The 25,488-nt window shown below is 36.0% G+C and overlaps 2 protein-coding genes across 3 annotated transcripts; both read right to left on the bottom strand.

Annotated features, from left to right (window-relative positions):
* Nucleotides 1-1,934: 1,934 nt before the first annotated feature.
* On the bottom strand, nucleotides 1,935-6,260 carry LOC137745497 (uncharacterized). Of its 2 annotated transcripts, none has more exons than XM_068485454.2 (9): nucleotides 6,000-6,260; nucleotides 4,330-4,857; nucleotides 4,140-4,205; nucleotides 3,786-3,952; nucleotides 3,547-3,703; nucleotides 3,366-3,456; nucleotides 2,873-3,279; nucleotides 2,669-2,773; nucleotides 1,935-2,452 (listed from the first exon to the last, which is right to left on the bottom strand). In XM_068485454.2, the coding sequence occupies exons 1-9, from the start codon at nucleotides 6,129-6,131 to the stop codon at nucleotides 2,150-2,152; spliced, it is 1,956 nt and encodes a 651-aa protein (XP_068341555.2). In that variant the 5' UTR covers nucleotides 6,132-6,260; the 3' UTR covers nucleotides 1,935-2,149. The 2 variants fall into 2 exon arrangements, with proteins under 2 accessions (XP_068341555.2, XP_088536930.1); XM_088680804.1 differs by having other exon boundaries at nucleotides 3,366-3,459.
* Nucleotides 6,261-15,240: 8,980 nt separating this feature from the next.
* LOC137745257 (solute carrier family 40 member 3, chloroplastic) lies at nucleotides 15,241-20,471 on the bottom strand. Its single transcript, XM_068485175.2, has 14 exons — nucleotides 19,835-20,471; nucleotides 19,129-19,339; nucleotides 18,951-19,014; nucleotides 18,676-18,800; nucleotides 18,504-18,593; nucleotides 18,242-18,415; nucleotides 18,064-18,138; nucleotides 17,692-17,793; nucleotides 17,490-17,607; nucleotides 17,225-17,371; nucleotides 16,604-16,710; nucleotides 16,408-16,521; nucleotides 15,695-15,997; nucleotides 15,241-15,600 (listed from the first exon to the last, which is right to left on the bottom strand). Exons 1-13 carry the CDS (start codon nucleotides 20,005-20,007, stop codon nucleotides 15,701-15,703), a joined length of 1,797 nt encoding a protein of 598 aa, XP_068341276.2. The 5' UTR covers nucleotides 20,008-20,471; the 3' UTR covers nucleotides 15,241-15,600; nucleotides 15,695-15,700.
* Between the last annotated feature and the right edge of the window lie 5,017 nt (nucleotides 20,472-25,488).

Genomic DNA, 25,488 nt, shown 5'->3' on the forward strand with positions numbered 1-25,488 from the left:
CTTGTAATGTTCATTAAAATATTAATATCTTTGTGGGTCAGAAGGTTAAAACGAGCCATTTGACCAGCTCTTGGTTAAAGATGGCCTAAGAGGTTGCCTACTTCCGATATTATCAATTGATTTTATGATGAAACCTTCTTCAAAGACTTGTGATTTTTTTCTCTCTTAAACGGTCTGATTTTAGAATTTTTGTACTTCAAACACAGAGATGCAGAGAGAATCTCAAATAATGAGAAATGTGAGGAAATAGGGCATCTGAGACAGACAAGTCAGGAGGGAGAAAACGTACGTGGGTGACGCAACCGCCAATGACGGACAAAAATCTGAGGACGGGTGAAAAGACGGGGGACGTTAGAGTGACCCCTCTGACCGCCAATATCAACAACGATCAATCAGTCAATCACAAAGGACCATGGTGGGGTGACGTGGAAGATAGATCCGACGGTTGACAGTGACTCTGAGGCCCCACTTTTCCTAGACACCACATACACGACAGTAGCCCGCGATGCGCGGGTGCTCCTTTTGTGCACTCCATCCCATGTTATCAAATCAAAATCTCTCCTCCAAAATATTTCACCTTTTTCTTTTCGCTTTTGCCTAATTAATCTTTTTCGTTTGTTTTTAATTCTTTACACCAACTTCAACCCTTCGGGTAAATATGAGTTAAAACTCAAAACTTATTTCTCAGCCAAATTTAGCCCAGGATTCCTCCTAAGGTTAGTGGAGTTGGCCTATCATATATGTATATTTTTTTTTTAGTTTTATATTTATAAATTTATTGAATCCAACATTTAATATCTAATTTGATGAAATTCAACAGTAAAAAATATATTTAACGGACCAAATTTAAATCTAACAGATAAATAAAGTAATAAAAAAAATCTTTTGTGTGTTTCATATTTTTTTCATAGTGTTTAACGAGTTTCATGGTGTCGGTTAGTGATTTTTCAATATTTGTCACAATCTAAATATTTTTAGGTTAAAATGTTCATAAAATTAAATTATGATAGTCTATATAATTTTTTCTTTTAAAAAAAGTTATTTAAGAAAAAAAATTTAGCCTAAATTCATTCTTTAATAATATGAGGCTAAAATTTTAACATATAAGGATTAGTGCAAAAAAGTTGTTTCTGGGTTAAAACCTATATTTTTTGGGCTAAATTTTTTAGATTTTAACCCAAGGATTGGAGATGGTCTTTAGAGTTCATAAAGAAATATATGGAAAAAATTGGATTGGTCCTCGAATTTTAATTTAATTTGAACTTTTTACTCTTTTAACTAAAAAACTTTAGTGTTGGAATTTATGCATCTCATTTGCACAATTATTCAGCGTCCAACAACAACACACTATTAAGTCGAAATTTACAATTTTTTTATGAACTTTTTACCAACCCGTTAATTCATTCAGCATTCTCGTTTGCAGGGAATCGATGGTGTAATATTGGGTCTTAAAAATAAAAAAATTATACCTAGCTAGGGTTTCATACATGGACTGGTTGTGTTTGCTTCGATTTCACTTTAGGGTTTTTTTTGCTAGGATTTCGCTTTAGGGTTTTTGTTTTTATTTTCTAAAAGTTTTTATATTTTGAAAGTATTAGATTTATTTTCTAAAAGTTAATAATTGAGCGGAAAGAGAATTTGAAAATTTAACCGGAAATACAAAACATGAGTTCAATGACTTAAAGTCACAAATCAGTCGCTCTTTTTTCAATGTCTACACATAAAAAGTTGAGTGCTTCACTACTAATAAAAATCTTTATATCCATAAAATTTTGTGGTTTTAACGTACTCTATATTTCGTTACCTCAATTTTCATTAAAAGTTTATAACTGATTCTTTTTTCACATATTCTTCTAGAACATTATGCGAATAAGCCTTGAAAAATCTAGTAATCTTGGCACAACCATAATCATAATGCTAATTTACTAATATCATAATGCTAATTTACTAATATATTAGAAACTCATGACTAGCTAAACTCATAATATTACATTGACTGCAGACATCATACCAGCCGATCATCTTTCGACACAAAATAATTAACTTGCGACCAACTAATATGTGTCTACCTTACCTATCTAAAATCACAGATTCTTAAAAACCAAGTTACCATAGAAATATATGCCTATATATATATGTATGGTTGTCTCTAAGATCCACCAGGTGGACTTCCTGGTCCCCCAAGTGTTAAAAACACACCAGGAAGATCACTTCTTTCTTTGGCTACAGATGGATTGGCTCGAATGACCGAAAATGGTCGAGCAACCTGAGGTTGCACGAGGCCCAGGCCAGACTCCGGCATGGAATTCCTCATTGGTTGCTCAGATAGCTTCAAGGGTGGCTCTGGATGATTCGAGTTTGGAAATGGTTTTGCTCCAGAAATGGGAATTTGGCTTGTTGAAGACGAAGGATTTTGCACGAAAGCTGGCCGTCTTGAGATCATCTGGGGTCCCTGGTTTGACACATAAAGTTGCACAGACAAGTTAACATTGATTTTGTAGGCACATTAATGAATGGGCAGTGTGATTTTCGGACACCTTTTTTCTCCCCCTGCACACCTTTATTGACAAAAATAAAATGACGTGTAGAGGGAGAAAAAGGGCGTGTGGATATCACTTCTAACGATTACGTGTCAGTTTTACAGTGTAGTTGAAATAGGGAAGCTTACTGGTGCAAATAAGACTCCTCTATATATCTTTCCATTAACCATCGCAGTCATTAGGAAACCTGAGTCGAATGCTCCATCAACTTTGCCTTGAACCTCAGCACCCATCTAAGGAGACACAAAACCCCAACAAAAAGCCATGCATTGGCAAAACGAATAATTTTTTTGCCAATTATCGAAACAAAGTGAAATTAAAGGAATGCATACCATGTTCTGAATAGGCCCTGCCTCGAAGTGTTTTTGTTCTACTGCTTGAAATTGCATACTTGGTCTACCAATGTTGACATGATGATACTGTTCTCGTTTTGGTTCGGTGTGACACTCTCCTAACAAGTTAAGGTCTGGAGATCTTTGTCCAGAATTTCTATTAGCTTTATGGCTGCTTGTGACATTGGGAGATTGACCATTGCTCGGACTATGATTGAATTTCTTAAACAAATGAAAACCTCGAGAACCTGGGTTGGAATCAACAATATTAGGATTCGGGATCTGCTCTTGATCTGAGTGTGATGGTGATGAATGCTGGGAGAGTGATAGAGAATGCTCCTCTTGTTCTGATTCGAGGTCTATTGATTTTGTACTTGCGGTTCTTCTCCTCTTTGGATGTAAAGTATCTACATTTATGTTTACGAATGAATACTCATTAACAATGATTGTGTATACCTAGAAGAAAGAGTGAATTTTTAAACTATATGCTAACCTGATTTGAATTGAAGAGACCGTCTTGCTTCTGATTCTGGTCCGTGGGTTGTCTGTCGTACTACTACATGATTCCCCATTAGCATAGTTTTCTGCTTGAAGCATTTACAAAAACACTCCTCTTCATTATCGAAACATAAAGGATGCACTAAAGTACTGCATTGTTACAGTAACTTCTGTACCGTGTTAAAATCTGTTCCCTTTGAGATCCTCCGCCTCTCTTGGTTCCAGTGGCTTCCAAAAATTTTGCACATGGAAACATTGTAACGACCATTGAGATGTTCTGCTCCAAGATGCAACACCAACAACTCATTCAGAGGGCGCTCGTCCTCACCACACCTACAAGTTGAAACCAGAAAATTAAGAGGGAACCGAACTATATGGACAGGACTTAAGCTGTATAATTTATATGGCTAATTACCCTCCGTAGACGGCAATATCAGAATCTGTAACAACAGCAGTATGAGAGAACCGTCCTTGTGGATGTTGGCCACATATTTCAAGTTGAGTCCATGAACAAGTAATCACATCTAGGACCCAAACATCGTTGTAATAATGTTTGTCTCCAACCCCTCCAATGACATAAACCTGCATTTTTTCCTTTAGGTCAATCGCTTTCTCTTCTGAGAATAAATGCTACAAGGTGATACTTGAACTTCGTTAAATGTTAAATCGATCATGTACATGATTCAAAGATGGACAATTACCAAAAATAACACTAAACATTTCTTTTCTCAGAAAAGAAAATCTTGTAAGCATCGATGAAATAACTTGCCTTTGTCCCGATACTAACAGTTGCATGACCTGCCCTGGCACCCGGTGAAGATCCTTGAACAGCCAACTGTTGCAAAACAACCACCACAACCTCCATTTGACTCAATTTGTAGAAGAACTTGCATGAACTGTACATTATTCATTTATAAAACTAACATTGAAATTCTGACAGAATAAAAGGAAAACCATACCCTCGACCAAGTCAGTGTGTTCATGTCAAGCACATCTACACCACCATAATACCTATCACCACGGTCCCCACCATACACAAGAAGCTTCTTCCCCATCACAATTGTGCTATGACTGTCTCGAGGAACAGGACTATCGCCCTTCACCTCAGGGGAAGTCCATCTCATGGTATTAAGGTCTAGAACATGAAGATCATTCAAGTAATTTCCTTTACCTTCTCCACTACCCCCGAATATCACTAATTTTTCATCACCAACAAGGGTAGCAGTGTGACTTTCGCGGGGTGAAGGTGGAGTACCCGTACATTCTGGCCGTGTCCATTCTTTGGTCACAAGATTCAATATGTGAAGATCATTTACCTTCTTGGAGCCATTAGTTCCCCCGAAAACTATCATCTTGTGCCCTAGAACAATGGCACTATGGCTGTCTCTAGGACCAGGCCCTTGACCGGTTGACACAAGAGTGTTCCATACCATTTTCTCAAGATCAAGCACAAGAACATCGCTGAAATGCATACCGCCACAACATCCCTAAATTGGACAAACTAGAAGGATGAGATCAAGATACAGCAAGGCATCACATTACATTGAAAAAAGGCTAAAAGTTTCATAGCTTTCTCGAGTACCATGTCCTACAGAAATGAGTACTATACAGAACAATCCGAGGACACCGAAACACATAGAATCGAATGAACAATTAGTTATCACCATCTATTGACGCCAATTTCAACAAATGGAATGTAGGATTTTCTAGTCTGCTATAAGAGCTGAGCAATTATCGATCTTTGATGGTGTAGAATATCTAACAAATAGGTCTCAAAATGTTCAGAATTATTCAAACATAATCTGAATTATGATAATCTTAAGAGTCAGAAAAAATGCATACTACTAGCCACGTACATATAACTTTAATCCAAATTTATTTCTTTAATAATATGTCCAATTGAACTAAATTTCCTAAACAAAGTTTAATGCAGGAAAACACAAATTTTAATCCCATAACTAAGAGATTAGTGAGAGAAACGCGAATAATTTCGCATTGCACAGGTAAATTCAAGTTAAACTATCAGAAGGAAAAATCTGAAAATTAAAAAGAAAAGAACACAGAAAACTAAAAAGGAAAAACGAAATATGCTAATTACTACATCTGGTTTTTATTTTATTTATGCTAATCACTACATCTGGTTTTTATTTTATTTATGCTAATTACTACATCAAGCAAAGCAGGAAGGCAACTATCACTTTCCACATAAATGTCCTACTAATAAGAGAAATACAGGAATCAAGGAAAAAGCATTTTGCCATTCTCAAAAGAATTAAAATAGGAGAAATAAGGAAACCACAACACCCAGTTCAAAAGGCAAGTCTGTCATCAGCCAAGTATAGACGCATTCCAGATACCAAGAACAAGAAAAATAAAAATATTACTTCATTTTTTACCAAAACATGCATCCAGAAAATCGACTTTTCAAACTTGCAAAACAGAAGAACTAATGCACATATATATACATAATACATGTGTGTGTGTGTGTGTGTGTGTGTGTGTGTAGGTGTGTATATATATTATACATATATACAAACACAGAGATAAATATCATGCAGGGGAAATTATATTATAGAAAAGGAGAAAAAGGAGCATAATTTAATTTTCATGGAAGAAGATTTAAGCATACCCCAAAAATATACAAAACCCCACGAGAATAGCAGGCAGAGTGCCCCCATCTTTCAGAAGGATTAAATCCCATGATCTTTGGATAGAGCCACATTGCCTTCTTCCTTGCAGCTTCACCTCCCAAAGACCCCATCTCCTCTCTCTCTCTCTCTCTCTCTCTCAAGGCTAAACTTTGAGTATGTATTACTTGAACACAGTGTTGGACAATGATGTAGAAATAGAGGGGGAGAGAGAAACGATATAAAGGGTAAAAAAAGTGGACATGAACAAAGCAAAGTGATGTATCAACTATCAGTATCAAAAGACATGAAAAGATGGGCGCTTTCAAGTTGAAAACACTGTGGCAACCAACAGAAGCTCGTGGTGAAAAACAAAAGATCATTTCTTTTCCCCCTTTGGATAAGAAAGATCTGTGTTTCAAATCAACTAAGGTCACGTTTACTAATCTATAATTAAATTAAGGAGGAATTAAATTGAAGAGGAATTGAATTGAAGAGGAATTGAAATAAGGCGGAATCATAATCAAATTCATGTTGAAGTTGTTTACTAAAACTGTCTGGAATCGGAATAGAATTTCATAAAACTATTTACTAATTCAGCATAATTAGAATATAAATTAGTATGATTACTAAAATGCCCTTGGCCCAAATCAAATATTTTATATACTTTTTAATAAAATTTGATATAGTATATAATAGTAAGAAAAAATTAAATTGCTTTTTTATTTCATAGACATACTAAAATAATTTTGTTTAATTTTTTTTTTATAAATTTAAGTATTTATTTTAATATCTAAATTTTCTCGCTCAAGTTATAGTTTTTTCTCTTCGGCATATGTATGGAGTTGTCCATAATGTGAGTCTAGGGTTAAGGATAATCTTGGAAATAATGAAAGTAAGTGAGGGCATAAAGTGAAGAAAATTATCATCTCGATTGCTTGGGCAATCCGGAATCTAAATATCTTCTCTATGTTGGGAATCCAAATCAGCCAAATCTTGAAATTAGATTCTATTTTTTGTGTAGACCCCACGCACTTTTGATTCCTCCCAATTTTAGTAAACACATGTATAATCCGTAATTGGAATCGGATTCCTTATTCTCCTTTTGATTACTTCCGATTACGGGTTTGTAAACACGCTATAAATATTTATCATTTGGAATTTTTATGTGAAATATTAGTTTGAAATGTCATGACAATGATGTTCTTAAACCAATTAAACATTGTTATCTGTTTTATTTTATGTGCAATTTATTAGTTTGAGATACTGATACAATGACGTTTCTAAATTTATCAAACGTTGCAACTTGTTTTAAATTTTATATGCGACGTAATTTTATTAGTTTGAGATACTTCTATATGTTGCAAAACTAATAGAAAAACTGCTATTTATTTCAAAGTTTTTTTATTTATCGTGGTTTTATTTAGAGATGCTCCTACGTTATCATAGTTTTCAAACACTGCTAGTTGTTTTAACTTTTATATTGGACATAGTTTGATGGAATTTCCTACAAGTGATGTAAAATCATGGAAATATGACTGTAAGGCTGTAACTCTTAATGTTTGCATTGCCTTGCAGTAATTATCTAATGCAAGAGTCGGTCTCATCCACTTTTCACACTTGTCAAAGCGAAAATGATGGTTTTGTGGGGGGCCGTGGGTCGTGGGAAATGATGAACAAGTGTTTGGGTTAGTTCAGGTAAATCTGGAGAGCATAGGTTATAGAGAAGGTAAGAGCTTTACTTTCTATTTTTATAAACTCACATGGTTTGTTTTGTTTTCGTTTCCTAGCTTTTTGCAAGTGTGATATGATATTGGGATTGATGGGAGTGGATCTATCTCTCGCTCTCTCTCCTCTCTTTCTCTCTCATTAATTTGCTTTTCAATTTTCAAGGTGTTTGGTTTTTAAGTTATTGAGAATTGTGTCGTTTGAAGGGGGAGTTTTTTGGGGCAAGTGTTGTGTTGGGTTTTGGTGTTTATGGAAATTCATTTTTAGTTTTGGGGAAATGGGATTGGTGTTGGTTTTAGCTTTAAAAAGGTTGTGTTATTCGTACTATATTTTGGTATCATGTTTTTATATCATTTTAAGTGGTATTTGATGTGAATAGCCACATTATTTGAAAAATTTGCAAAATTCAAGGAAATAAAGGAGAAAGATTCTTCGTATACCACAATCATCATTTAATTAACTAGTTTTTCTTAATTATTAGTTTATTAAATAATGAACTAAATTTAAAAATCTGATTAATTCAAATGATGTAGATGTCTACATCAAATGCCAGCTAAGGTTGTATGAAAATATGGTACAAAAACATGATATGAATAGTATTACTCAAAAAGGTTTGGGTGTTTTCTTGAAAATTGCTCTATTTTTTTTTAAAGGAGAAATGATAAAAGCATTCTCTCAAAAGTAAAATTCTTTGTAGACTTTCATAATTTAATAGTTTAACGTTAATTTTGTACTAATATTATAAAATATTATGTTAAAAATATATGATAGCAAATAATTCATAGAAGTCTTATTTTTGAGAGAATTATTACAGGAGAGATTCATAGCTTTTTTTTTCTCTTATGAAGATCGGAATTGGATCCTCTTCGAGGTAACCCCTCAAGATCCTCTTGATCGGGATTAGTGGGCCGTTGAATTTTTATCCAACGGATACAAACAGATGGATTCTCTAAAAGTTATAATAATTGTAACCGTTGGATAAAAATCTAACATCCCACTAACCCTGATCAAAAGGATCCCAAGAATTTATCTCAGAGAGGATCCAATTCCATGAAGATCGAGTTGTAGCATCACTGTTTCAGCCTAGAGCTGCCTAGTACCCATCTAGTGATTTGAGCCCTACTTTTGACTTTTTCCCAACAAGTAAAAATGAATTTGATTCATCAATCAAACGAAAAAAATAAGAAGAATTGATTCCAAATAGGAGAAGCATTAGATGAGTAGTGTAAAGTGTTTTTTATTTTAGTGTGAAAGTTGGTCTCTAATTTGATTTGGATCTCATGGTTTCAAGTAACTTAGTAATATTAGATTCAACTCTTGAGTTAAATTTAAAAGTTTTAAATAACAGAGTGTGTGAAAAAGTATTATGTTTAAAATTAATTATACGTATTTAAAATATACTTTAAATTCTCATGTACAAGAGAAAAACGAGTTTTTGAAACTCTAACTTGTTATAATAGAAAGGAATCGGATCTCTTAACCTAATCTAATCGTTCTAACCCTTTCTCCACTTAAACTAAACAATTAACCAAATTTGAGAGCTTATCTTGGAATTCTGCTCAAATAAAAAGAATGTAGCTCTTGCTAACAAAACATCAAACACGTTTCTAAATTCAGCAGCACCTTTAAGTTCGGTAGTTCTTGTTCCATTTAGGCCACTATTTTGCTATTTCCATGAATTTTATTCACTGAAATTTTTAACTTTAATCTTAATTATTGAAAACAGAGTTTAATAGCAAAAAACCTTGATGACACTCTCACTATTTCATCAAGGGAGCATTTTTGCTCATCACCATTCAGTGTAGTGTATGCTCATTATTCTATTTATCATCGTTAGATGAGTTTGAATTTCGAGATTCTTGTAATAAATAGGCATAAATCTTAAAATTCAAATTCATTTAAAGGTGATAAATAAGATAATAAACATACACCACACTAAATAATAGTGAGCAAAAATGCACTCATTTCATCGAAAGAAAAGCTACGACAGGACATAACAACAACAAAAGAAGAAGAGTAAGTTAACATTAATTTTGGTAAATCATACCATGCAATTATATAATATAAATAGTGACGAGAAGTAAAATATCGCGAGTAGAAGGAAAGCACTCTTACCAACGTAAAGTTGACAGCAGCAGCAGCAGGAGGACCGGACCGGAGGAAGAAGAAAGACGTAAAATGCACGCGACAAACACGGGGGCGTGATATTTTAGGGTTTGCAGTCTACATTATTAGATATGCCGATTACCATAACTAATTGTTTTTTAGGTTATACTTTAAAAATATGGGATTTTAAACATTAATTCTTGTAAAAGATTAAAATTTAAAAAAAAAAAATCTGATGCTAGATTACATATTCAATTTAATCTCTTGAAACGTACTTTTATCAAAATTTATATTCAATTTTTTGTGATTTAATGTGTATTTTTTTTATTTAATCTCTCCATATTAAAATTTAATTTTATTAATATGCACATATTTAGTTCTTTAATTATAAATGAACATAAATGAGAAAGTATTAAAAGAAATTTGTGATACAAAAATATATAAATACATAAATGTATAGAAATGACTATGCTAAAATATATAAAATTGACTTTTTTTGTACCGAAATATTTGTACCTACATGATTGTACCGAAATATATTATAATGAACCTAAATGTATGTACCAAAATATAGTATATTGAATTAATGTACCTAAAAGTCAATGTTCAAATGTGTGTACCAAAATGTACGTACCGAAATGCATTAGATAATTTAGATTGAATTAATGTACCTATATGTTTATATAGATGGATATACCGAAATATTCAAATGTATAAATGTACCTAAATGAAGAACACACAAAATTGTTATCAGAATATATATATTATAAAAAAATTAGTTGCCTAAACGTAGACATTAAAATATATTAAGATGAATGAAATAAAAATTAAATTTAAATGTAATTAATACATTAAAATAAAAATAAAAAGATAAATAAAACATCAAAATATAACTAATAAATGAGATGATTAAATGTACTAGGGACTAATTTTAATCTTGCACAAGGTTATAGTCTAAAACTCATCTTTTTTAAGGATTAAAATGAAGTTTTCTATTAAAAAATTAGCCCCAACATGTGTATTTCAAGGTAAGATAGAACAAATTCACCTTACATGGTTTGAGATGAAAAAATTTAAGGAACTTTAACGAAAAATTTATAGTATTGTTCAATTTAACGAAAAATCATATTTTTACACTAAAAAGTTAATCCTGGTACCATTTACTTTACCTTTTTATTTTGTCTTTATCATTAAAACTTAAAATTTTCAAACTATTTTCATTAATTTTTGTAAAATTTAATCCTACAATATTTGTATATTGATTTTGAAGGGTAGCCAGAGGCTATAACTGAAAATGACCTTAATTTTTAACAAAGTTGTTATTAAAAAATGACTAAAATATAAATTTTGAATTATCTTGCAACATTAACGATGATGAGAGTCAGAAGAATAAAAGTTCTAGCATTTCATTTATTTATTTATTCTTTTTTATATTAAAAAAAAAAGTAATAAGAAGTAGGTGAAGTTTTTTGGTAAATTACTAAAGCGAAGTGATATTGAAATGAAGTCATGAATGACAACTATCTTTTCAGAGTAAAGCAGCATTTAGTTTCTCTTAATTAAAAAAAAAAAAAAACAAATGATTATTAGTCAAAACTCAAAAGCTTTCACTTTCAAGTGACTTATTTTTTTTTATTTCCCAAAGCTGATAGATTGATTATACACAAAGATAGTCTTCATATTTTTGACCAGGAGTCGAGGACTACCATGACGGTATGACATTGGTTTTCGGAGTATTTGATCTTTTGAGTGTTATAATTATTAGATTTTTTTATTAGAAGCATAAAAATCAAAATCTGATGATTAAAACTTTCAGATTATATTATATTCTAAGGCATCATAAATATTTTGTTGATCTAAACGGTATATACTGTTTTACGACATACTATTAATCTTTTTACTCTGATATATTTGACGATTGTGATACTTACAAAGTTAGTTTATGATTGTAAAATCAAATTGAGAACATATTATTTAACTGATCGTATATTTATATTTTGTAATCGATATGTCATAAAACTAGGTCATATAATTTAAGAGAGAGAAAATCCGATACACAACCGGATATAATCCATATTGGACTCGGCTTTTCTGCCCTCCTACTTCCCATACATTCTCATTCCTTTCTATTTTTTGCGGTCATGGTTAAGCCACGTCAACATTTTATATTGATTTTTTTTTATAGAGATAATAAAACAAAAAGCAATATTAATATAAAATATTAACGTAATTTAACCGTGACCGTACAAATAAAAAATAATAAAAGTGTATAAGAAGTAGAAGGGCAGAGAAGCCAGGTCCATCCATATTTTGCACTAGATTAGAGGTGCTGAAGTGAAATCAATAGTCTTTTGATTAAGATATTCAATTAAGGTGTTATTTTTTATTTTATTTTTTTTTGAAACCAAGAACCATATCATAAAAGGCCTACAGAGAGGCAAACATAAAAACAATACTAAGCAGTGTGAAGGGAATCCACAACGACCCCTCCACCAAGTAGAGGCGTCATCCCCATCACCACCATAACCCATTAATGAGGGCACGGTAATCCGTCATTGTTCAATACATAGACCAACGAAGATGGGGGCCTAACGACCCAAACGACATCACTCATCTCCGAAAAACCAATCGATGCAATCTTGTGAGCCACGCCATTAGCAGACCGTGGCACCCAAGACCATCGGCAATCAATGAATTCCCCCCCCCCCCAACTGTTTAACCCGAGCCAGCATCGGGTATGCCTCCCAACTACCCATAGACAGCGAGCTAGAGAGACATTTAATCGCATCCAAGGAGTCCGATTCCAGAATTACATACCTTACACCCAACTCTGCACCTAGCCTGCACCCGTGCAACAACGCATAGGCCTCCGTTGCTGCGGCAGAAGGAGCAGTAATAGGATGCCTCGCAGCAGCCACGAACTTACTCTCCAAGTCCCTCACAATCAATCCAACAAAACCCGTCTTTGATGCCTTGGACCAGCTAGCATCCACATTAATCTTCACAAAAGGGTAGGCCGGAGCACACCATCTCGTAACCTGAAAGTTTCTCCTGCCGTCGCCCCCTCCTCTATCCCCATCCTTTGCCTTTGCACCAAAAAACGAACTCACCGCCTCAGAGACAGCAGCCAGGACCATTAACGGGTTAATGGGCACCCCTTTGAAAACAAAATCACAGCGAGCCTTCCATATGCACCAACAGGTAAAAACAATATAAGATTGTCTCCACCTTATATCTTCAGAGTTGCATAGATTCGGAGAGAAAACCCCCTGAATCCATTCCGACCAAGAAGGGAGAGAAAGATGATCCATTTTATAACCCAGTGCCCCTCCAAACCAAATTGGCTCAACCCAAGAGCAGGAAAGGAAAATGTGCTCAATGGTTTCATCATGGCAGCAGCAAATAGGACAAGTAGAGGTTTGAGAGGACCTTCGTCGGAACAGTGCATCCCGAGTAGGAAGACAATTGTGAACAGTAAGCCATAAGAAATGCCGCAACTTGGGGGGCACCTCCAGCTTCCAAATCCCCTTCCAAAATGCTTTGGGAACCCCACGAACAGAAGACCGACGCAAATCCCTTCTCGCCAGCGATCTTTCTTGCAGCCATCTGTATCCCGACTTGACCGAATAAGAACCGTTCTTACTCATATCCCATATAAGCCTATCTTTACGACTTAACTCTCCAAGAGGCGTCTCCTCAATAGCCTGCATAGCCTCCCCCGATATGAAAGGCTGTAAAAAGCTGATGTTCCACCGCCCCGACTCCGGACAGATAAGTGCACTTACCCTTAAACTGGGAGTAACCGCAACCTGGCCAACCGGCACCGGATGTCCAAGGGGCAAGGATGGAAGCCACCTATCCTGCCACATCCGTACCTCCTGACCACCCAAAATCTGCCAATGGGAGCCCTCCCTAATTAAGGTGTTATAATATCCATGCATGGCACAGATACAAACATAGAAGTTTGACAGGAATAGTTTTATTATTTGTTCTTGGAAGAAGGGGTCGAACAAGCGTGACGGGTACGTGCTGTTACTGTTAGTAAATTGGAAACCCAATGCCCGCAGATGTTTATGTTAATGTAGCAAACTAACAACAATTAACCTAGTTTTCCTTAACTCTTACCCCCAAAACAGAAAAATAAATAAATAATGTAGGGTTTTGTATAATACGAGGGAGATGAAATGCCATAACGCAATCTGGCAAATTTCTATGTCCACTGTCAGGACTCGGTCTCTCACTGCCTTGCATTCTTGTTGTAATCAAAGTTTTTGGCATATTATTAAACATATAAAATTTTCAATGTACAAAAAACATGAGTTTATACACTACAGGTCATAATATAACTAAATGAATACAAAAAATATATATATTCTCATCATTTATATATGACACGTGATGTACTGACTTGTGTTTTGAGTACTTAGAAAAATCTCTCCATTAAACAATACTAGCAGTCACTAATATTATAATAGGAAAATGATAAATACATACCCTTTTTAACTTCTTACCTACTCCTGTTTAATTGTGGTCATTGATTCTTATTCAATGCAATGGCCAAAAAAAAAATTATGTGTGAAATCACTTATAATAAACTATCTACCACCTTGAATTCATGCAGCCACTCGCGCTGATTGTGCACTCAATTTTTTGAAGCTGGACCACCAGAATTTAAAGAGTTTGGGGTGGATTTAGGAGAGCCTAGGATTGCTTCGATAGATTACAGAAATATTTTTTTGGAGAAGCATTTGTCATGTGATTTGTCAAGAAGTACTTGGACTTTTGATAAAAACTTGACGTGTTTCTGCTACCAGAACTGATAATGAGCATAAGTACTTCCTATATAAGCAATACTAAAAGAGCACTTGTGAGAATAATTTACCTCGACAAAAGTCCAATTCATTTGTGTTTTTGGAGGGATGTAGTTTATAAACACTCGGTTAGTGGGCAAAATCTTAAATGTAACCAAAATATGTTCCCTCCTCTGTCTCGATCCTCTCTCAACATATGATAAGTCAAATCCAACACTCTATCAAGTACAACAGTTTGTGCAAACAAGGCCAAAAGGAACGTGCAAGGAATCTAGGAGCTAGTTTTTGTGTTGATCAAGATCTAGTACAAACCAATTGCAGCAGCCCGTTTGAAATTATTGGTGCAAAATCCGCTGCTTTTCAACTTTGTGTGCTCATACCAAAAAGATAGCTAATTTCTCAACTCTCGGTGCTTTTTTTTCGCTGCTTTTTTACTGCCTTCATGGCTTTAATGAGAAAGCAATGATGCACCAGGGGAACAAGATGCAAAGTTACCACGAATGAGGGAGCCTCAGGAGGAAAAATGGAATATGATTCACCGCAATATTTCAGCAACCCTGTGACGGAATTCAGTTCGCACTTCGAATAAAAAGCATGATTGCCAAGGAACAAAGATTTTGAATAAATTCAATGCTTTACAAATGTTTCAAAATGTATGTACAAAGTTGAGCCTGTTGGAGCTCATGATGCTCATCCATATATATATATATATATATATATATATATATATTAAGCGTATGAGCTACGACCAATAAAACGTATGAACAAAGATATTATACAAAGGCGTGTTACAGATTCAACACTACGGCCAATAAAACGCATGAACTGTGACCATCAGCGACAAAATATACCTCACTGTACTATCGATAGAAAAACGTGGGCATTGTAAAAGGTAGTGCTATATCTTGGTTCTGATTAACGTAGAACAGCCTTTGCACCAGGGCCACAGAAAGTAAAGCTGCAGATAATGCAATTAAGATAGTACATTCGGACTTGGCAGACATGTAAAATGTATAAGAATTAATGGACTCAAATGAGCAAAAAGAACTTACATCAAATTATTGACACCGAGCATCGAAAGAGAAAAGACTTCTCTGTTCATCAGTTGGATTCAACAACCACCGGCAGAACATCCACGCCGCCCCAACCACTGATAGGAGTGATAGCACTGCTAGAAAGCCAAAATGTGACACGTCGTTGGCAATTATTGCAATTCCCAACATTGTAAACTCTGCCAGACTAGCAACAGCTACTTCTGTTGTGCCGATAATATTTGCTTTGGATGATGGAATCCCAGTTTGAAGAATCTGTGCTGCCACAACATCGTATGACATGTGCCCCAGCCTTGATAATACCTGCATATAAAAAGGTACACAAAAATAAAGATACAATAAAATGTCCAAAATGCGTGACAAAACGCACTTGTTCTCCAATATTCTTTCTAGTACATATAATTGCAAGTGGAGCATCTGCTAATACAAATGAAATGTTTACTTTGATGACTAGTCGATGCAGGCAGCAGGCACTACTGAAATCTCCTCAGAACAAGAAACCTCAACATTACTCAAATTTACAGATTTAGCAGAGCAATCTAAGAATCACCAATTCTGAAAAGAATCCATCGTCATGCTCTAAGATCCAACCTAATATCATAAGCCCCATTTCTAATCGAATCACTACTTGATTTTCTTAGCAGCTCATATGTAACTATCATCCAAATCCCAAATCTTGTTTAGAAAAAACAAGAATGATAAATAATTCTTACAATCAAACACAAGAAGAATAGAAGGGGGCTCTGCTGGGAGGAAGATCCACTACAATAAACAGCAACAGCAACGGTGAGAAGTGAAGCTTGAAATATTAATCCAGCTGCTCCTGCCTGGAAAAGAAGCTCCATTAGATATAGACAGACTAAAATGTGACAACAGAATGTAACATGATAATTATGTAAATTAGCCAACCTTTAAGATGCCCAGTCGCCTGACAAGGCTTGCGGACACAAATGTCGCTGCAACACCCATAAAAGCACATAGTCCACTAAAACCCCCAATAATAGATGGATTTAGACCTGTTAAACAATGTCACAATATCTTGGAGTTAGAATTGGGCTTACAAAGAAGCCATCGAAAAGATTTATATAGCCACATCATAAGAGGCATATAAATATGTCTATATAGTAAATTGATGATGAAGTCGTATTCACACTAAAGCATGATTTAAGCAATCTCCTTGTTTTGCCTACACTGTAGATGTAATAAACAATATGCATGAATCAGCAGGGTCAGTGACTACTAGATGTTGTGCTTGAAAACCTTTTCTCATCACAAATGAAATTTATTGTTATTAGCACATGCATTAATTGGGAAGCCGAACTTCCTTATTTTCCCATCCATGTATTTCCTCCCCCTGAATAATGTTTACTCCTAAATGCATGTTGATTAGAGCCTGTTTTAACCGAGCCATTCAGTGCTTTCAGAACCTGTACCTTGAATTTATTGAAAACAAAGGTCTTTCATAAGATGCATGTAAAAGGCAACAAACTTCCAACCAAAAAATATAAGCCAAAAAGGCATGACAAGTACCACTTTGCGTTAAAAATGCTGTCATCAAACTGCCTGGAGTGAGTACAACATTAAAATAGAGCAGCACATAGGCTAGGCTAGCCGGAAGAACTGGTTGCTGCATGTACTCCTTCCATCCAAGTTTAATAGCTGCCACACCTTTATCCACTGATTAAACAGAACCAGTTAGGAACTTAGGACAGTATCAGAAGTATCTTTCAGTATCTTTCGGTTACAAAACCAGTGGTCAGACTTATTTGTATAAAGATAGAAGTACCAAATTTACCTATATCATTGGTATCAAACAGAGATACTTCAGTGGATGTTCTACAACAAGTTTGCGAACATTTTGGGCGGTCAAGAACCCCACTAGAAAGCTTGTTGGTCAAACATGTGAGAACAATCTGAGGAATGGAAATTCCTAGTCAATAATAAAAAAGCATTTTTCAAGCAAAACATTGAAACAGAGTAAGAAGAAGAGAAATTACGGCAAAAGGCAACGACCACACCATCAAACCTCCCGAAAATTTCAAGCATGTTACTGGGTCATACTTTGATAGAAGAATGCCAAATAGGGATGCTCCAGCAATCTGTAATTAATACAAAGTTATAAATCTCCTCAAGCTTCCCTAAACATTGTCATCCTTTTTCTTTTAAGTTTTGACCTAAATTATCATCTACCAGATTTAATCTGAATATTATGTACAATAACCATAATCACATGCCGAAAATTTGTTTAAATCTAAGGAATATTTGCATATTAAATTTCAAATAAAAGGGCACATATTTCACCATTGACATCATATGAAAAATCCATGAGTTATCATTAAAGAAAAAATTATCATAAGATTACAAAATACCTCACAGAGAAGATCAATTCGATAAAGAACAGCATTTGCTTGGGCAAGCGCAATAGGCCTGTTCACTCCTGCCAACTGTTTACATGGGAATTCTAGTTTAGGCCAAAGATAACTTGGAAAGATAAAACTATGTGCGTGCATGTGTATGTATCGTAACGAAATGTCAAAATAGCAGTACCAGCACCACCCAATCACGCTCCATAGCGACCCCCAATGCGGCACCAGATAGCCTCTCTACAGCCCCAGCTAGTACAAGTACAATGAACCAAGGGCGATGAAGAAGGGATGACGCAGAAGGAGGAACACAATGCGCATGGATTATCATCGCTGCAGATAACAACTGAGCAGCTGCCTGAGAGAAAGAAAACAGTTAGAACACAAAAGTTTAGGATATTTGTCCTGCACACATCTGTGGGTGCAATGCAAATTAAACTACTCACCTGGATAATATTAAGGCAGTTACATGCAGGTACTCTGGGGAAATGATCCATAAGTGTGCCAACTAAGGGGCCTCCAGCAATTATCGCAAGCTGTTTAAAATGAATTTGATCTAGTTAGGAAGTGTAGTTTCCTACTGCTTTTTCCTATTACTTAATTTATCTCAATGGCAACCTTACTAAAGAAACCTATGAACGCCACCGGTAGAAGGCTTGGATATATCAATGCGATAGCAGAGGGCCAAGCGAAATTCCAAAATTGCTCCACTAAATTTCCAGCTAGACAACTAGCATAAAGAGCTGAAAAATTATGCCCGTCGGGTCAGAAATCACCAGAAGGATTCCAAATCATTCACATCAACTATTTTATAATTCAAATGACACATCAAAGACAGCATAGGAAAGACACATCACCATGCTTTACTTGGACCATTGAAGGAAGGCACTTACCATATAATCCCATTGGATGGGCCGGAGTAGCTGCAAGTGTATGTTGCTCCTCTTTTGATAAAACCTAAACAAAGGGAAAAAATGGCATAATAAATCTGACAAGACCTAACTGTAATGCAGTACTGAAATGGTAATGAAAACGAAAAAGAAAAGGTTAATAGACCATCATGTAACTTACTGGCAGTGTCGTCAAAAGACAATCTACATAAGTATCTTCAGTTAGTAAACTCAAAGATTCGGTGTCCAGCATATCAACAATTGGGACCGAGCAACTAGAGCAACCAGGCTCTGCAATGGATGATTCCTCCTGGACCTCATTGTCAGTTGCCACGTGGCTGAAGTGTGCATCGGTGTTGGTTATTGAGCACCTTGAACTAAAACTGTTGAATCTGCTATCCAAGGAGCAGGAAAAGTAACGGGGTTAATAAACACATTTCCGTAGTTCTGTCAAGTCATGATCCATCGTTAGATTTTTTTTCTCACTTACTTTCCTCTAACTAGTTACTTACAATTCAAGATTCAAAGTGTTTTTCAACTACAGTATTGCTATTGCTTTAGAATTTTTGAACTCAACTCTTAAAAGGAATCCAACAATTTATTTTATGCAAACATAAAAAGAACCTTGATAGATACCATTAAATACAAGTCCCACTAAGGTATAACAATTCAAAATTCAAACTTTCTGCCCTTCTAGTTTCTCTTATTTTCCCCTTTCATCCCATTTTCCTTCACTATTTATCAATCAAACAAGCTTGTCATTAACTTGATTACAACTTTGACTACCAATTGAAGTAACAACTTTCAAAATTCCATAACATTCTTCTATTTTCTTTCACTTTCTCAGCAAAACCAAAAGACATACAAACACAAAGCACAAAGATTACCTCTGAGAGCCCACAGATAGGTGCCTCAAACCCAACCACCTGCGAGAATCGATTCGATAGCGAATTCGAGAGGAAGGCCGTGGTTGCCTCAATAAAACAGAAGCACGGCAAGCAGAAAATAAGCTAGTAAATGAATTGGAGAGAGTAACCCCGCAACCGCAACCCAAAGCCATTGATTCTGCTGGCTCCAAAGCTTCAAATCCCAGTTGGGTTCTTGCCCACTCATGCAGACTCCACAACTAAGCTATCCTTTTGCTCAGTTTCTCAGTTTGCTCAGAGAATCACAGAGGGCAACCTCAAAATCTTAAAGTTTGGGTTTTTGGGGTTAATTGTTTCTATGTTGTTGGGTTGTAATTCAAAAGAGAGGAACTTGGTGCAGATAAATCAAGATTTTTCTGATGTTTTGAGTTTGCCTTGCAGAATTGTTGACAATCCCAGATTGGTTCCTTTCAGACTCCATGAACTATGAATAAAAATTAGGTTTTTAGGGGTGGAATTTTTGTGAGTAAATTGAAAGAGAGGGATTTGGTGATATAAAATTGACCATTTCAATTATTTTCTGGGGCATATTTTCTGTGGGTTTTAGCTTGGTTACATGGCCTTATCCATGTCTGGTGTTTCCTGAGTCCCGCTTGGCGGACAGTTCAAAGTGGTATTTCTATGTGGTGAAAAGAGTTTGAACTTTGAAGGTGTGTAGGGTTGAGGATTGCGGGCCATGAGTGGCTACGTGGACAAATAAATGGACACCTTGTCATTATGGATATCCAATTTTACACGTAAGCATTTGGAATATAAAGCAACTAATAAAAGAAGGGTTTTTTTTTTTTTTTGACAAAAAATAAATAGAAGGAGGATTTGCCTTCGAGATTCCTTAGTGTACCTAGAACACGAGTTAGTACATTACGTGTCATAATATAAATGAAGAGATACTAACAAAATTTATCATGTCTCAATTTAGAGGGATGTATTCTATTGAGATTTTAAAGAGTTTATAAATATATGGAGTTTAATAGAGTATCACAGACTGTATGTGTATTTTAGATGAATTCATTCAAATCTTAGAGGATTTTTTTTTTTTTTTAATTATTGGGTGGGGTGAGGGGTTTGGGGTTGGGGTTGGGTTGGAAGTCTGATTTTCCAAAGCTTAAACAACACTATAAAATCATAAAATCTGGCTTGTGTTTTGTGTACATAGAAAAATCTTTCTCCCCTCAAGAAGTCTAGTTTTATATGTTTTAAGGTTAATACAGAGATGAGTCATCAACTCACTACTTATCACATCATGACTTTTATAATAATGACTAGATATCATGTGTTTTTAAGTTCTCACGATTGAGATTTAAAAAATAGGACAACGACCTACTATTAATGACGTTAATATTGTCCACAACCTGCTTCTTACCACTTATTGGCCTAGCATGTTTTGATTTTTTTTTTAAAAAAAGATATTGGTGCAATTAGGGTTTCATTTTGCACATGAAATGTGGAATAATTTCCCTTGTTTTCACAGGGTTGGGAAGTAGAATTTTTTTTTTCTGTTTTCGATAATGCTAAAAAGTAACAAGGAAATCCCATTTTCTTGGGATATAAAATTTGACATTTTCAATTGTAAATGACTCATTCGAGAAGTCTATAAAAAATTAATCCCATTCCACTTGCATCACTTGCAAGTTGAATAAAAAATCCAAGTGAGTTTGGTATATGAAATAATCCTTCAAGATTCGAAAGGAAAAATGTCACAACCCGTCCCGGAATTTTAATTCCGAGGACGTGAAGTTATGAAAATGCCCTTAAACGGGACTAAGGGGCGTAAAATATGTTGTAACTTGATGATTTGGGGATTGGGTAGGAACCCCACATCCCTCAAATCTCTCCCCCATTTCTGCATCTTGTCTCTCTCTCTCCTCCCTCACAAATCTCTCATTCTCTCTGTAAGTTCTCTCTCTCTCTCTCCTTCGAACTCACACGGACCACCCACAAAACCACCCTAAAACTATACCAACGAAGGATCTAAGACCACCATCGTACTCCTGAAGACCACACGAACACGATGGTACCAATTTCAGGTGAGTTTCACTTCGGAAAACATGGATTTCAATTTCACTGTGCGTGTGCACTGTTCATGCACACGTAAAGCTTGATGTTTTCTGGGATTTTGAAGCTTGTAGGAAGCTTGGTGAGGTCCTAAGGAAGCTCGGAGTGCTTCGTTTGAAGGATTTGGACGTCGGGATCACGAACTGTAAGTCCGGCCGAATTTTCGTGATTTTTGGAAAAATTTGATTCCGTTGTTTTTAGGCCCTAAAACTAGTCCAACGTGGTAGATTATGATTAGGGCTTCATTTTGGTATAGATTACGTGAAAAATGGACGTAAGAACAAGGAGAATGACAAGTTCAAAGTTTGGCCGGAGCTTTCGGGGCGTTTTCCGGCGAAACCACGGCGAGTTAGGGGTCAAGGCAGGTATGGATGTGTTCGTCTCGTCAATACCTTCATTTTGATATATAGTACGTCGAAAATGGTTAAGAAATGAAGAAGTTATGACACTTTGAAATTTACCCAGAAATTCCGGCAAAACACTATTTCCGGCGAAACCAGTCCGGCGACGCGAGGAAGAAGACGCGCGCGTGGGCAGCGCGTGAACAGGGCGCGTGGGGGCGCGTGAGAGCTCCAAATTGAGTTCTGAAAATTGTCACGCGTTCGTGACGTCGTGTAGATCACCGTGGTATATTCATACACCCAAATTGAGCAACGTATGAGAAAGTTATGGACGAATGTTTGGTGTATGCGCGTTAAATAACGTCAATTTGGTTACTTTTTGTATAGGTGAAAATTATACAGAGGAAGAATGTAACCAAGCTAGGGGAGGTTCAGGGACCTACGAGACGTCGATGTGATATGTGAGTGGGCAGTTATTTTTCAGTATATATATATATATACGTATGCTTGACGTATTTCCCAGAAACGTATTTTAAAAGAAATACGAATTATATATCCTGTCATATATGCATCATATTTTAATATGTGCATTACCATAATTATGCATATTGTTGCATGGTGCTGAGGAGGCCCAGGTAAGTGCCAGGTAAGTGGTATTCATGTTTGTATGCAATAGTAGTAGTTGAGATGTTTAGAGAGCTCATAATCTGCACCCCGGTGTTAGTGCTCCCGCCCAGGGCCAGGGCACAGTCCTTCACGTGATGTTCACCAGCACCACACGCTCGCCTTGGATCCAAGTTAGGTGCAAGCCTTGTCGTACAGACCACATTAGGTGGTTCCGACTCGTAGGTGACCCGCGATTATTCGCACAGTCTTCACGTGATCGTAGCACTAGAGCGTATATATTACACCCAGTCCTGTCGGACAGACTACATTAGGTGGTTCCGACTCGTGTGCAGATTCAGATATTGAGTTGAGAGTGGAGCTCTAGATGCAGCCGTACAGGTCACGTTAGGTGACTCCCGACTGCTAGATTATATGTTATTGATGTGAATTACGCTTGAGCATTTATATTTGATTATGAGATTCTGTTGTGGCATATTCTCAAGCATGAATGGCATATTGTGAGCATGAATGGCATATCATGGAGCATGATTGACATATCTATACATACGTATATATGTTCATTTTCTGGGAAACTATATTTGTTTTACGGCGAGGGGTTAGTATATTCAAAGAGAAAAGAAGGTTTTGAATACGTACGTTTTGCTGACCCACTCAACTTTGTTTTGCGCCCCTCCAGATTCAAGAATTGCAAAGGTGTGGTGACTACGAGGAAATTCAACGGTGTTCTGACAGAATGGACCAAATAAGGACTCACCTTCGGGTGTTGCATTTTAGAAGTAGTATATTTTTAAAGCTTCCGAACTGTGCAAATGGTTACGTCACTCTCACGTGACGGCCAGCATACCCTCCTTCGGGACGGGGTGTGTCAAGTTGGTATCAGAGCCTAAGTTTCAATCTTGGACATCTTGAGAAGTTCTAGTGAATTCTGTCAGAACTACACCGCCTCGTAGCAAACCACGTAGTTAGAGGAACTTAGTCTCCCTGATTTAGCTGTTAGGGGAAACTATTATTTTGGTGATTCAGTATATTATCAAAAATGGACATTTTAAGATGGGTTATGAGTTGAATTTGAATCACCTTATGAAATGATGAACCTGAGGGAGCAAAGTGATGGATTAACCAATTGGAAAAGATGTTTTGGATTATGCAAGTAAAAGGAATCTTCCTTTTGACAGAAGGGTTGAGACGACTACCTGGTTTGAGTTATGAACTTGTATCCTGGTGGAAACAGGAGTATAATTCGTTGTCACCAAAGGAAACAGCCGATTGAGAATTGTTTAAGGACTTGTTTAAAGAAAAGAATTATTTCCTTTGGCATCTTATGATGGTAGAAAGCAAGAGTTTGCAAATGTGAGACAAGGAAAGCTGACGATCAATGAGTATTATAAAAAGTTCTCAGACTTGCCTTGTCCCATTCGAATATTGCCGCTATTTTGATTGAAGTGTTATATTGTTTTAGGCTGGGTGGCATAAGGCAATGGTATTTTGGGTGACCACTATCCATTGTAATCCTTATCAGGAGTATACAAGATGTTGTTGAGCCTTAAGGACTCTGAGATTATGTTCAGCGAAAGTAAAGAAGAATGATAAAAGAATGGGAATCAAAAGAGGACGATAAAGTTAATGATTCGTCATATCAAGAATATAGAAAGATTCGGAACTTCAAAAGAAGTGAAGCTAATTCTAGTTCTTTTGGCAAAGGTTTTAATGCCATTGACCAGAAGCGAAGTGATAGATGTATTGGTAATCCCAGATCTCAGAGACAAGGTGATTTTGGTAAAAGAAATGTACCCTTGGGCTGTAGGTACAATAATGGACACCTTTGAGAATGTAGGCGAGAAAGCAGTGGACGTTTTACAAGTGGATAGATGGGACATAGAACTGCAAATTTTGTCCAAAACCAACAGAAGCCCTAGCAGTTTTCTTTGCCATAACTGGCGCCGATCCAGCAAGTTCCTGGATCTATTAATTATGGTCAGTTAGGCCGTGGTGTACACGAGCGAAGTATTTACACTAATAGAGGTTGTGGGAGACAACAACAAGCCCAGGGATGTGTTAACCACACATCACTGCAAGATACTCGGAATTATTTGGATTTGATTAGGGGTACGATAATTATTCTTAATGACTTAGCTAGAGTCTATTTGTTAATAATGTAGAAATTTTACGTTATTAATGTTATTGCCTTGAAAGTAGTATTTAAACGCAGTTGAGACGTGTGTATGTATTTCCCGATAAGTGGCAAAATAGTAATATTACACCCTCGAGAGTTGTTGCTTACTTATCGAGACAACGATGATTTATCAGTATTGCGGGCTGCAGACCGTAATATTAATAACTTATTCGTGGATTCGTTAAGCAAGTAAACCGATAGGTTATCCTATGCTAGTATCGTACTTATTTAGAGTGCTCGGTAATAGTAGAGTGTGTATTGTTGCTAGCTACTTTTGTTCCATTAGATTGTAGATTTCGATGTTATTCTAGAGCATATTATGTTATATACATGATATGACGAGTTGATTATGAGCCATATATGCAGCCGAGGGCTGAGTTGATTAGAATGAAAAAGTATGAGCTATGTTTATAGCCGAA

The sequence above is a fragment of the Pyrus communis genome, chromosome 12, assembly GCF_041283825.1.
Source record: "Pyrus communis isolate YQ-2024b chromosome 12, ASM4128382v1, whole genome shotgun sequence".
In the NCBI taxonomy this organism is placed as follows: Eukaryota; Viridiplantae; Streptophyta; class Magnoliopsida; order Rosales; family Rosaceae; genus Pyrus; species Pyrus communis.